The 14,189-nt window shown below is 46.9% G+C and overlaps 1 protein-coding gene across 1 annotated transcript; it reads right to left on the minus strand.

The window, feature by feature from the left end:
* Positions 1 to 366: 366 nt before the first annotated feature.
* Positions 367 to 10,651, minus strand: CRABP1 (cellular retinoic acid binding protein 1). The gene is made up of 4 exons (XM_083412855.1): positions 10,341 to 10,651; positions 8,360 to 8,538; positions 5,215 to 5,328; positions 367 to 731 (listed from the first exon to the last, which is right to left on the minus strand). The coding sequence occupies exons 1-4, from the start codon at positions 10,408 to 10,410 to the stop codon at positions 681 to 683; spliced, it is 414 nt and encodes a 137-aa protein (XP_083268981.1). The 5' UTR covers positions 10,411 to 10,651; the 3' UTR covers positions 367 to 680.
* Between the last annotated feature and the right edge of the window lie 3,538 nt (positions 10,652 to 14,189).

The following is a 14,189-nucleotide window of genomic DNA, read 5'->3' on the forward strand; positions in this document are numbered from 1 at the left end:
CCTTGGCTCAGTGGCAGAGCATCTGCTTGGCATGCAGAAGGCCCCATGTTCAATCCCCAGCATCTCCAGGCAGGGCTGGGGAAAAGCCCAGCCTGAAACTCTGGCGAGCAGCTGCCAGTCGGAGTAGGCAATGCTGATCCTAGGGAGACCATTGGCCTGACTCAGTCTAAGAGCTTCCTAGGACTGATCAGTTCATTTTCTTGCTCAGAAACCCTGCAGGTTTGAGGGGTCTCCAGCTCAAGGAGAGGCCTGAGCCTTTGGGCCACCCTCATCCACAATAGCCACGACATCCTGTTGGCTAGCTGGAATGCTGTGCTTGTGCTGAGGAAAAAGAAGAGGAGGGGAACCCTTTCAAAGCATTGGGCATTATGTTCAATAAATTTAATTACTGCTCAAATCATACAAATTTGTAAACTACAAAACACAAAGTAAAAGAATGGAAAAGAGATGAGGAGCACACAGAGAGACACAATTCTAATGGGACTAGGGTTTGTAATCAGAGTGAAAAGCCCAAGGCATGGGCTGGTCGACTGGGATTCAAGATGACATGTATGGTCACGTACGAGGCTGCTCTGTAGGCCACACACAGGGATGTTTACTGCACAGGATTTCTCTCACACAACATCTGCTTGTTAATCCATCTCTTCATCCCCCACCCGCTCGATGGTGGCTGGTACTTTTCACTCTCTTACGTAAATTCTTGTGCATACGACATCATCCGCACCAAAAGTCTGGAGGGGAACAGAAAAAGAGACACTTCCAAGCAAATCAGACAGCAGAAAGGGTGCAAGACTCCCTCTGTTGCCAGGAAGTGGCAGGGTGTTGTTCTCTTGCTTTGGGTAGTGACATGGATTGGGCCCAGAGGGACTGGGGCACAAGGATAGGCAAGAGCAATGAGGAAAAGGGGGTCTGCTCAGAAAGGGCAAGGAATGATAGCATCATCATTGTCTGCTCCCCATTAGAAAAACACAAGCACTTTCACCAAATGCTAGGTAAAGGTAAAGGACCCCTGACAGTCTAGTTGCGAACGACTCTGGGGTTGCGGCACTCATTCGAACCGCCGATCTTCTGATCAGCAAGCCCAAGAGGCTCAGTGGTTTAGACCACAGCGCCACCCGCATCACTGAAATGCTACACCCATGTTAATACTGAGATAACCCATAGAATTAGGACCTCTTAGAGAGATCTGACTAACACCTGGGTTTAATGGGCAGTATTCAACTTAAGTTTTACTCAGAGTAGACCAATTGCAATTAATGAAGATGGCTAGGTTGGGTCCATTAATTTAAGTAGGGTGACTGAGTAAAATTTAGTTGAATGCCACCCAGAATTTTCAGGTATGGACCAGCTACTACTGTGTGTTTTTCTCAGTCATCTTGAGGGCAACTTGAAACCTCCTTCCTCCTCCCTTTATTTCTTTCTGTCTTTCATAGAAAAATAATGGTGCTGTGAAAACACAGCACTACAACAATATCAGTGAAAGCATCAACAGCATATTAGCAAACTTGTTAAAAACAAGTGCAAACCCCCAAGGCCTCTCTGAAGAGCACAGTTTTTAAAAGGAAGCAGGGAAGATTCCCACTTGGCAAGGAGTTCCACAGGGCAGGACCTGCCACATGAAAGACTCGGCCCCTGGCAAGGGCCCACTGAAGTCAGGTGCCTGGAAAACAACCATCGGAAGTTCTTAAGATTGACTAGATGCCAGCACACTCCATGGCTGCTACATCAAGAAGAGTTCTCAGGGACCCCGAAGCCAACACCCTATTTTGTAATGTTTTGAGTGACCTAATAAAGGTGTTGCCTGAATATGGATTTTTCAATTTGCCAGCATGGCTACTTCGGCTTTTTATATCATCCTTAAGATTGTTGTGGGTGGGTGGGTGTGGCAATGTTCAAGGGATTAGGGTTGGGCTCAGCAGAGACAAAGTCTGAAAAGTCACAGCCACTGGAGATCAAAGCTTCTAAACTGTGTGTTGAACCTTCTCACCAGCCGCGTTCAATTTCACAATTCTGCAATGCCACTTATAAAAATGTTCACTCATTCATCCGTGCCCCACAGCTCACTGGCTTTAATCAGCTGAGGCATGGTTTTTTCCCCCTCAGGGAGAGAGAGAGAGAGAGGAGGGGGCTTATGAATCTTTCTTTCAAACTGCTCAAAAGCCTCTGGATTTGGATGGTAATTGATTTGGAGATACCTTTCTTCCCCCTTGGTGTGATCTGTGAACTATGCAAAATTTGTCTTCAGGCTGCTTTCATCAGGAAAGTAAAGGATGAGAAGAGGGTCCTCAGTGAAAATGATGGTTCTACCAAAAATTTTCTTTTTGTTTCAGAATATATCCATCTGTATTTCAACTGAGAATTTTTTTAAAAGGCAAAAGATGATAGTAAACTTTGTACACCAGGGTAAAAGACCCAGATTACAATTAGCTGTGATCTATCTGCAGTCTGGAGTGGGGGTAGGGAGCTTGCTCTACCTCATTTATAAAAATGTCATATTCAAAATGCAATTGGAATAATACACAACACAAATGAGAAACTATGGCAGCAAATGGAGTTTGATAGAAATATATAGAGTACTGAGTCTACCGTGTTTAATACATAATAAAAACATTTTTGATTCTCTAATAAATCCATGCACAAAGTCAGCTCTGAAAGCAAGAAGATGTGGGCACCTTCATTAACTCCCTCAGTCTCTCCATTGATACCTTTTGTACTGCACCCAATTTTGATACAACAGAAAAATACTGTTATTCAGAAATGGAGAGAGAAAGACCTTTATTGACTAATTTATTTATTTGAAAATGCTTCAGCTAACAAACAACGAGAAAAATGGGAACAGCTTTATGGTCAATGAATAAAGTATTTCATATCAAACCAAAATTAAAGCGCATGCCACAAGACCTTTAACATCCTTTGAATTTTTTTATTTTATGTATGTATGTATGTATGTATGTATACTCTATTAAATAATTAATGAGTTAGCAACTGGAGGATGCAACTCCGTGAAACAACAAAGGGAATCTGATCCAGGGATAGAGATTGCAGAGGTGGATTGGTATAATTTGTGGGCTAAATCAGTTTCAACTTGGATACATTTAAATTACTACACCATTACCGTGTAGTTATATTAATAAAACTACCCCACCATTGTGCTGGAGAGGCTGCAATAGTATAGGTACCACACTTCACATGTGGTGGATGTGTGAACACAGAAAGCCCTCCTGGCAGAGGGGATTTACAGAAATAAGCTGTAACATGTGGAATGTACTTCAAGTTTGGGATTGTTAACTATTTTTTAAAGGGCAATCTGAACTTTGTTATGAAGAACTAATTATTTTTCTTTTAATAGCGGCACACCTACTAGAGGCACAGAATTGGAAAGGATTGAACCATCTCTGTATCTCTCATTATTGCTGTATTGGAAAAATTGACAAAGAGATTACATGCACTGAATAATACAAATTATGTAGACAATTGGCATTCTTTTATAAAGCACCTTCCTGATAACCCTGAAGAATAGCAACTACCAAAATCACAGATTGGACTTTGGCAAAATTTAACTAAATCGATCCATTCTGAAGGGAGAAGTGGGGTTGGGAGTTGGGATTTTGTTTTTGTATTCCCCCCCCCCCCCGCGCCTCTTTTTTGTGGTTGTTGTATATTGGAAATTAATAAAACTATTTTTTTAAAAAATGAACGAACTCTGCAAAATTTGGCTTCAGGCTGCTTTCATCAGGAAAGTAAAGTCTGTGTGTGTAGTGGGTGGGGAAGGAGAACTTATTTGTAATTTATCTAAGGAAACATTCACTATTCAAATACCTGGCAACCTGTGGTAGTTTCTTTCCTGTGAAAATGGGTCATAGTAGAGATTGGAGGGGGTGTGGGGGGGGAGAATGTTCCAAAATCTGTGCCACTTGAGACCAATTTACCTACAAGGTGGCCTTGCCCCCACATTTGCCCACTCAGCTGCTTCAGTCAGTGGCATTAGCATTCCTGCAGGTGCCACATAATACCTGTTCCTGCGAATCTTTTATTGTGGCAGCGCCTACACATTGGAACTCCCTGCCTATTGATTTTAGGCAGGCACCTTCACTGTATTCTTTTTGGAGCTTGCCTGCTGATGCTTGTTTAGGTGCTTAGAAATGCTGGTGTGAATTTTAATGTTTTCATATTAAAACTTTTTGTATGTTTTATTGTTGTAAATTGCTCTTGTTTTTAGTGTAGATTGTTTTAAGGGTGTTTTTCTTTTCAGTCAAGTGGCATATAACTTTTATGAAATAAATAAAAATCTGCAAAAACTCCCTCTCCCAAAGGTTTTAGATTTCTATGGCTGACACAGAAGTTGCAAGAGCAGAGCTTCCAAGGACCTTGGAGGTTCGCCTGAGTCCTTTTGCTCCTCCTCAACCACAGCATTTTTCTGATGCAGCACTTGTGGCGGGGTGTGTGTGTGTGTGTGTGTGTGTGTGTAGGCTGAGGTTCCTTTGGCTTTTACCAAAGACCAAACTTTGTCTGTCCTGTGAAACTCCTTGCCAGAAGTCGTCCAGCAGGAGTCAGCCCTGCTTTTCATTTTGGAATCTTTTATCAACAACTGTGCAGACAATTTTTTAAATTTATTTTTTTGCAATCTAACTTTTTAACCAACCTCCCCGCCCCCCGCTGTATTTCTGATGTTTTTATGGCTGTTGTATTGTGTCTGAATGCTGTACTCTGCCTTGTCATATTTTTTATGAAAGTGAGGCTTGTAAATATTTTAAGTAAATAAATAAAGTGGAGGTTAGAATTGAAGATCTTGAGAGACATGATGGAGCCACTTCTAATGCAGAGGGTTCTGGGTCTGTTTTTTTTTTACAACAAAGGGTATTCTGTAGGTGAGGGGAGCGGGACTCCTGCCACTCCCTACTGGGCTGACCCTGGGTTTGGTGGGTCCCTTGGCAAAAGACTTTCATGTTAATTGCCCCCCCCCCAAAAAAATGCAGTATTGCTCCAAGACATTATGATGCCCTTTCAATTTTGTTGGACTCCAACTTCCGTTACCCCTGACCATTAGTCATGCTGGCTGGGGCTGATGGGAATTGGGGTCCACCAGCATCTGGAGGGTCACACATTTCCCATCAGTGCATGAATACAACAGGGGAAAGGGGGCTTCTTCTCTATGTACCAGGAAAGTCCACCCTTACCATCGAGACCCAACCTTGTAAAATTAAAATTTCTTACCAAAATCAGCTCCTCTCCAGCCAGTTCTCTCGTCCAGTATGTTTTGGGGCCTTCTCCCTCCAGAAGAGTTTGTTTGCAATAGATCTTGTTTTCAGTCTCCCAAGTGGCTAAACTCTGTAAGCAAAGAGTACCCCCCCACACACAATCCGCACATCCGGGGGGGGGGGGGATTAGCTGCATTATTTCATGACAAGCTTAAAGAATCCAGATTAAACAGCATTGTCTTCTCAATCTTCATCTTGCCCCCATCAAAGTCTCAATGCTACCTTCCCTCACAGAAACTGGATGTCATCCATTTCGTAGTTGCTCATTTGTGATGCCAAAACAGTTCTGCGGGCTTCCATCTGCTCAGTCAGAGAGTGACAGAGGCGCCACTACCAGCTGAATGAAACAGATTTGGGGTGGGCTTTGGTTTGGTCTGATATGTTTGCAGGTGTGAAGGTCACCTGGCCAGGCCCACACCAGAGCAAGGGACCCACTGCCCATATCCTAGAGCTGTTCTTCCTCCTTGCTATGGTTCACCTGTGCTATGCATGCAGGTGAGAGTGAACAGAGCAAGGAAAGGGCTTCATTTGCCAGGACTTCCCTTCCCAAGCAGTGCAGCAGATTGGTCACAGAGGGCACTCCTGATCCATTTAACTATTTTTTCCGTTGGTGGTGCAATTGGTAGGTGCACGGGGTCAAACTGGATTGGACCCCTCTACCCACCCGCTTGCCAGGGTAGGGTCCTAATCAGCCTTTCAAAACTATTCACACACATATACACCCCAACCAAGGTGGAAATTGAGGAGGGGCAGAGCCCAGAAGAAGAGGCTTGGGGGTCAGCTAGGAAGCCCCCAAGTGCAGCAGCCTGGAGGTTGTCTTTCCCTGCCCTAAAGCCCACCAGTCACCTCACACCACTCAAACCACTAGACAGCCAGCAATTCAAAGTGGTGGGTGCAGAAGGCTGGATAAACAGTCCCAAAAACCAGGCAAAATTTCTTTGTGTAAACAGCTGAAGCAGAGAAATGGTAGCAAATGGCCTCTTGTATGTCAGGATCCATGAGGAGCCATCCACTTTCCCTAACGGCTATTATTGTCACTATTTTGTACCTCTCAACTTGACTCCACGAAAGGCTAACACCAGAAGGAAAGGAATTTCTGATTAACAAACAAGAGACAACAATGGGAGGGGTGAGGCGGGGGGGGGCTGGGGTAGCAATGCCTTTGTCCTAATATTCATGGGACACTTTGCTGCTGAGGAAACTAGAACAAAATGCAGGGCGGTGTGATCCAGGCTCATCAATTCAAGGCTATAAAGGATAACAGGATGTTCTCCTCCCCGCCCCCGCCCCCCGCAACACAAAAGAGAAAGTGGGGCTGTGGGGACTTGCCTCCCCCAACAAAATATTTGAGGGGGCTGGGCCCCCTCAAAGCTGACGTTCATTGCCATTCAAGCGCTGTCTCATGCCATCCATTATGTGGGGTGGACCTTACCTGGTCCCCACAATATTTTATTCAAGTTGGCACCCCTGAGTGACAAACAGATAAAACACATCCCGGCACATCAAAATGTAGCAGCCTGAGGATGTAATACTTTTCTAGAATAAGAAATGCTCTGGACTGGAGAGATCCCAATCAGCAATGCCTTTATGGTCCTTAATTGCCCCTGGAATCAGGATGATCTCTCAGAAATCTGTCCCAACTCTCTAAAGGACCCATCTTATGTGGCTGATGGCAAGAGCAAGGAACCCCTGGATTAGGGTTGGAAGGGATCCCAAGGGTCATCTAGTCCTCCCCCCATGATGATGTTGATTGATTTGGGCAGCATAGTGTTGGACTGCATGCCAACTCTTGTTGGCATCGGTCTGTCTCAAGAGGCAAAGGAGGGCATCTCCGAGGGTGAAGTCAAATCTCTGCCTTAGCTGCACTGAAGGTGGGGTGCAAGCCTGGGCAGGGTGTCTGGAGGTCCTGGACTGCCCAGATGACAAGACGCCTCTCAGCTTTGCATATATGTCATCTTTCCTCCCAGGTGGTGTGCCTGGTTCTCCCCCTCTTCATTTGACCCCCACAATAACCCTGTGAGGTAGGTTAGCAAAGAGGCAGTGAACAATCTCTACTAGTCTGCTGGGAACACGATTAATGAATTAGACCCAGAAAATCACGTCAGCACCCCACAACTCAGAGTAAGCCCTGATGGAAAGAGCCAGAGCTTGTTTTCCACCTCTGAAAGCCAGCTCAGAATTGCATCTCTGTTTATACATTAATACATGACATTTGAGTCATAAAATCACAGACCTTGGGGTACCTCCCAACACTACAATTCTAAGGTGGGATTGTTGTTTAAGTGTCCTGCTGGGAGCTCAGCCTAACCTACATCACAGGGTTGTTGTAAGGGTAAAATGGGGAGTGGCAACAACCACGTATACCACCTTGAGGTCCTTGGAGGTAAGGTGGGATAAGAATGTGATAACGAATAAATGAATAGCAGAGTATCCTGCCTTCTGGGCAGTGGGCCCAACTCTGTGGAACTGCCTCCTGTTACAAATCAGGAAGGCATTGTCCCTGCTGAATTCCAGATGTTCAGAGGAGGGCCGGCCCATCCTGTTTGGCCACCTGAGGCGAAAGGGGAATGTGCCCCCGTGCCCCCCCTCACCCCCACTTTTGTTGTCACCAGAACACACCCACCCTTGCCAGTCTGTTCTGCAAGGCACTGCCGCTTGCCTTCTCTGCTCCAGGGGAGGGGCGATGAGCAGCATCAAGCTCCTCTGGTGCCTCCGCTGCCTGACGGAGGAGCTTCACACCCACCTCAGGGGTGGGCCAGCTCTGGTCAGGTGGAAATGGCTCAATTTCAGGTGGGTTTTGCCCTGTGACTATTGTTTCAGCATGTCTATTCTCTGAAGTTTTAACCTGTTTTAAATGGTGCACTTTGCATGTTTTTTTTTCTTACCTGCAAGCCGCTTTGAGTCCTAGGCTGCTGCTAAATCAACCATTGAATAATCATTTGTGTTTTTAATAGTGTTTTTGATTGTTGCACACTGCCCTGAAGTTTTATGAGTTGGTGGTATAGGAATACGTTTATAGTGAAATAAATTGATAGAGTGGGGAAACAGAGTACAAAATCCTTAAATGAATAAGGCAGTAACACACAGCGGTTATTTATTACCCGACACTTCCTCCCGTCCACGGTTTCTTCCTCAAAGCTCTCGCCAACTCTGAAGTTGATCTCGGTGGTGCGGACGGTGGTGGAGGTCTTAATGTAGAACTGGTCCCCCTCCTGGCGGATCTCCACATGTGGTTTCGAGGCAGCAGCTACGGCTACTTTCCTGAGCATGGCGTTGACCCCTGGGCAAAAACCAAGGAGGAGGAACCATGATGCTGAACACAAAGTTAACTGCCGAAAGGACATAAGACGACCACGAAGAGCCTGCTGGGTCAGGAGGGCAACCCAGATGATTAAGGGTCTTGACACCAGGCCTTATGAGGAATGGTCGAGGGAGTTGGGTGTGTTTAGCTCAGAAGAGAGGAGACTGAGAAGTGACTGGATAGCCAGCCTCAAATATCTGAAGTCCTGTCACACAGAAGAAGGAGCAAGCTTGTTTTCTCCTGCTCTGGAGGGGAGGACCCAAACCAATGGATTCAAATGACAAGGAAGGAGATCCCAACTGAACATCAGAAAGACCTTTCTGACAATAAAAGCTGTTTGACAATGGAATGGACTCCCTGGGAAAGTGGGGGGGCTCTCCTTCCTTCTAGGTTTTCACACAGGGGTTGGGGCATCTGCTAGGAATTCTTTAGTTATGATTTCTGCATTGAAGGGGGTTGGACTAGATGACCCTTGGCTGTTCCTTCCAACCCTACACAGAGGCCAGCCGGATGCCTCTCTGGGGGAAACCCACAAGAGTGCTCTCTCCTCCCCTGTGGTTTCCAGCAGCTGGCATCCAGAAGCACCGCTGCTTCCGACCCTGTCAGACCCCTGGTTCATCTTGCTCAGTACTGCATGCATTGACTGGCAGCAGCTCTCTGGGGTTCCAGGCAGGAAGTCTCTCGCCGCCCTCTCTGCTGATGCTGGGGACTGAGCCTGCAAACTTCTGCCTGCCAGGCAGGTACTTTAAGGCTTAACTAGGGCCCTTCCCCAATGGCTTGCGAGCAGAGGCTGTGGACATGGGGGTTGGGGAAAGTGGGGATGGGGCAGACATGTAATTCAGTCCACCTGTTAAGGCCAACGCCTTAATTCCCATTTCCCGAAACAATACAAGAACCACAACACAAGCAATCCTTGGGAATCTGCACTGTGGTTCTCTGGACTGGGGATTTGAACCTAAAGAGGTGGATCCCAGAGTCCAGTGTGTGTAAAAAAGGCATGTGTTCAGGTATCTAATATACAAAAAGGCATTGTATTAAGGGAAATTGCTTTGCAAGAATAGCATAGAGTCATGAGTATACTAGGAGAAAGTCTCAGTAAAAAAAAGGATGAATTTTCAAGATGACTTTTTAAAAAAAAAAAAGTGGAAATGTGAAGTTAAGAGTGGAAAAACCGAGAGAAACAAAAATTGTCAGATCCGCCCATTCGCAGGAGTAAGTCTCAACGTGTTCATGTAAACGTTGCAGGAACACAGGCTCAGCCTGCCCCCCCCCTTTCTAAAACGATCCCCAAAGAGAGAGAGGGAGAGAGAATCCCCCCGCTCTGATTTCCCCCCTGAGCCCCTCCCCGCGCTCATTTACTTGAGAGTAAGCCCCGGTGAGCACAGCGGCGATCCTTCTGAGTAAACTCGCCTCAACCCACCGTGTTCACCTTCTACCTGGGAGTAAAGCCCCACGGGGCGTGGCAGCTACTCTCCCCGACCGGGGAGCGAGATAGTCCGGATCCGATGCCGCGCTCCCGGACGCGGGGAGACCCGGAACCCGGCGGCCCCGAGGGACTCCAGTCGCGTCCCGCTCTCCAATGCGCCGCTGACTCCCGTGTAAACGTGTGCACGAAGGTCCGCCTGGCCGGTGACCTGGGGGCGGTGTTCTGGGGGTGGGGGGAATGGGTGAGCCCCTCCGCCCCCTGGAGTCCCCCGGCCAAGCCTCTCCCGGCCCCCCGACCCCTCCAAGCGCTGCCGGAGCGCCGGGCGCAGCGGCCAAGGCTGCCCTTCCTTGCTCACCCAAGACTTTGAGGAGCTCGTCGAAATTCTCGCTGTTCTTCATCTTCCAAGTCCCGGAGAAGTTGGGCATCGCTGGGGAAGAAGCTGCCCCGGAGACCCGACGACGAAGGAGGGGAAGGGCAGGCGAGCGAGGCAGGCAGGCAGGCAGCGTCGGGCGCTTCTCTCTGTCTGTCCGTCCGTCTGTCTGAGTGTCTCCCTCTCTCTCTGCCTCCTTCTCTCTCTGCCTCTCTCCCTCTTCTGTGCAGGCACCTTGCGAGGTGGCCAAGTGTCTCTGCGCTTTCCCCGCCTCTCCGCTCTGCCCACCCCCCCCCGCTCCCCCCCAGGGAGCCTCCCCTCCACCCATCCATCTGCCTCTTCTCTCCCCTCACCCCCCCATCCATCACCCACCTACCCACCCGCAGCCTTCCTCCTCCGTTCCCAGAAGCACCCACCCCATCCATCATCCCTTGCCCCTCGCCATTCGGCAGCCAGCCTGCGCGCGGGAGCTGCCGCCTGGGGGTTCCCCGAAAGGAGAGTCGCTCGCTCCTCTCCAGCACCCCCCCCCCCCCGCCAATCGTGGCCGCCTTTGCAGCTGGGAGACCGAGGCAGGGAGGTTCGGGAGCCGAGGGGAAGCCGCTATCCAGGAGGGGCAGGAGAGGTGGGTGTCTGCCCTCCCCAAGGACTGGACCATGGATGCCGAGAGATGCCACGAACTTCGACGGCCTTTCCGCAGAGGAGAGGGCAAAAGGGGGCTTCCTAGCCCTGGCGGCTCTGGGCCGCCTTGGCTGTCGGAAGCCTTGGGCGGATTCATATTCATCGGGCTTTTCAACGTGTTTGTGGGAGGCTTGTTGTTTTGTTGTTTTCGTTTTAACTATTCACTTGTGTTTTAACCTTGTATTTTATTCTGTGAAGCGCCCTGAGATCTTGTGATGAAGGGCGGTATATAAGTAAAATAAAAGTAAAGGCAGTGTATACTTCTGAATATCAGGTGCTGTGAATGGCGACTGTGGAGCTGCCCTTTCGCTCAGGTCCTGCTCCTTGGCCCGCTCTGGTCCAGCAGGGCTCTTCCCATAGAAGGCTATAGGGGTGGATTGCCAAACCTACATTATCAGTTTATTGTTCTAGCCAAAGGCCATAACAAATACACAACACCAGTACTAATAAAACAACCTCGTAAGTGCTGCCTCCTGCATTGTTTCTGCTGTTGTTTTTGCAGCGTATGCAGCACCAGAGTGACCTCCCCAGGCCACCAGACCCTCCCGCCATCCTCACTGTCCAAAGGAAAGCAGAGCAAGATGTTGGGCTCCCGCTTGGCTGCAGGAGTTGCTGGAAGGAAGCCTACAAGGCACCATCCAACCTTCTTAGGGACTCCACTCCAGATTTCTCAGGGTTTACTCCTTAGGCTTTTCTTCTCCTGAAGATCTCCTGCCAAGCAGCAGGTGCAGATTTTTCCTTGGGTTTACTCCCAAAGCCTTTCTCATGAATGAGTATAGCTGCAAGGCAGAAGAGGTTTAGGATCAAAGTTTTCCTTCTGCCCCTCTCTTCCCTCTACAACATGGGCAGAAACTGCCTGCTTGACCATTGGATCCACCAATGGTCTCCTTCCATCAATCCCCTGGAGCCTGTCCTCACACACAAAGGAAGCCCTTACATCACTGAAGGTCTGAGACCCATCAGCTCCCCTCACCTGAATTAGCCAGCCAGTCAACGCCATTTCCCAGGGCGTGGCTGCTGACAGCTTTAGGAGCCACAGGTGAGCTAAGTGCAGGGTAGGAGCCAAAGGTGGACAAACTACCCCAAGAATGAGCACAATGTCAGAGATACTGCCCGTCCCCTAACACACCAAAAAATATAGATCATGATATATCCATAATATGAGCCAACATCCAGGATGTAAGACAGAGGTTGCCAGAGACACCAACAAACTCAAATAAATGAAACCTCTGAACCACCACCACACTATATAGTGATTTTACCTAACTCCTTTTTTCCTTTTTTTTTTTTTTTTTTGCAGTCAGTGCTTAGAGGGCCATTCTCTGTGTTATGAAGCTATTATTGTCACTCAAAAGAAAATGGACCATTTCTGCCAGGGTGCACCTGCTTGCTTGTGTGAACATAGGTTTCAGAAAGCAATCTCTTGGGTCAGGCTAACAGATGTTGAGTGATGTGTTCCACCTGAGGTTGACCACAAATGCAATGTCTGCCTGAATATGGAACCTTCTTGTAGAAACCATCCAAGACTGCAATAGGCATGACTTGGAAGCACAACTCAATAAAGGCATTTCTTAAGGAAGCAGCTGAGAGTTTGGTCAGATAACTAGCTCCAAAATACTCTCAATAATGGATAACATGGGGGAAAATTTGATGTTTCTGTTTAGTTACAGGTTCCATCTGGATTCTATCCAGAAGAGCCAATACCTTAGTTGACATTTATTCAAGAGCAAGGCAGAGTTCAGTTATGGAAAGCAGTTATGGAAAGCTCCTATGGTTTTCTGTGCTTTGACTTTCTTTCTTTTTTTTTTAAAGATATTTATTAAATTTTCCACAAACACAAAGACAAGGTTACAAAAGCAAAAAAAACAAATACCAACAAACTAGAAGGAGAAAAAGGGGAAAAAAGCAAAAACCCAAAAATGGATAAAAGAAACACCCTCCCTCCACCCCACCAACACAAAAAGAAAACAAAAAAAGAAAAACATTCAAAAAGAAAAATTTTCCATTTTTCAAATTCCATCTTTCAATAACTTGTTTCTTCGGCCTCCTCCCACCTCCCTTCTTGTATTCCAGTTATTAATTGGATCAGCAAATTCTTTCCATCTTTCACTGCTTACTCACTTATTTATCTTAATCCCTTTAAATCTTATTCTCCCATCAAGTAAGCATCTAAAAAAATTGTCCATACTCCAATTCACTAAATGAAAAAACAAAGAAAGGAAAAAACCTTAGATCTTATACCCTTGAATCCTAATATCTCAAATCTTTATCTTATTTCCACTAAAGCCAAATAGATCATTCCACCATCCCCCAAAAGTTCTTAATCATACAATGATATACCAAATACTATTTTTAAAAGTACCCAATTTCTCCCACCATCTCTTCCCCCTGGTTTCGGATTCTGTCAGTCCTTTTTACAAATTTTATCAGTCTTTCCTGTCAGTGGTTATTTCCCTCAGCCTGGTTCCCTTATGTCCGAGGCTCTCAAATCATCTCCATGAACTGTCCGCAAGTTTCTTTCCCAGCCTAAAATTGAGTCCCAAAAAACTTCTTTCCCGACGTCTCCTTTAATCCTCTTCAGCACGCTTGCCCAGACACCATATTCCACTTTGTAGACCAAGCAATATTCCAAAGCGTACTCCACAGTCTCTTTGGGGTTAAAGAAATCCATCTTTCCAAACTTTCCCGCTGTGCCACCCTCCAACATATTGATCATCCATGCTGCTTTACTCAGTTCAAGTGGGGCATTGCCTCTCCAAGTCAGTCCTTCAACCTCCATAGCTTCAAACTTAAATTTATGTCCATCAATTTGAGGCCCTAATATTGGGGCTTCCACATAAAATTCTTCTTGCAGGAACAGAACCGGTTTTGATTGTCCCATCCTCTTCTCCGATGCTCGTCCTTGCGAAATTGGTTCCACTTCCCGAACCGCACCTGTTGAATTACTTGTTTTCTGTACCAAACTAGATACATTTCGCTTCAGATCAGAGATGCCCTGTTCAAGAATGCCCACTTTCTCTATAACTTGTTCCAACAGAGCTATTATTCTATCAGCCATGTTCCCAGGCTTTTCTTGTTTTTCCAAAGTTATCTACTGCCCTTTAAGGTCACTCGTCTGCCAGCTCCATGGAATTTTCCATCCAAAGATGTAACAGA

The sequence above is a fragment of the Podarcis tiliguerta genome (assembly GCF_965153285.1).
Source record: "Podarcis tiliguerta genome assembly, chromosome: 14".
Lineage (NCBI taxonomy): Eukaryota > Metazoa > Chordata > Lepidosauria > Squamata > Lacertidae > Podarcis > Podarcis tiliguerta.

What these genes read in the sequence shown, in the direction of transcription:
- CRABP1 (XM_083412855.1), bottom strand. Translation starts at nt 10,410, where the DNA reads ATGCCCAACTTCTCCGGGACTTGGAAGATGAAGAACAGCGAGAATTTC. An exon ending in TGGACGGGAGGAAGTGTCGG is followed by an intron (nt 5,329 to 8,359) that starts GTAATAAATAAC and finishes CTTTGCTTACAG; the next exon opens with AGTTTAGCCACTTGGGAGAC. An exon ending in CTGGAGAGGAGCTGATTTTG is followed by an intron (nt 732 to 5,214) that starts GTAAGAAATTTT and finishes GTTCCCCTCCAG; the next exon opens with ACTTTTGGTGCGGATGATGT.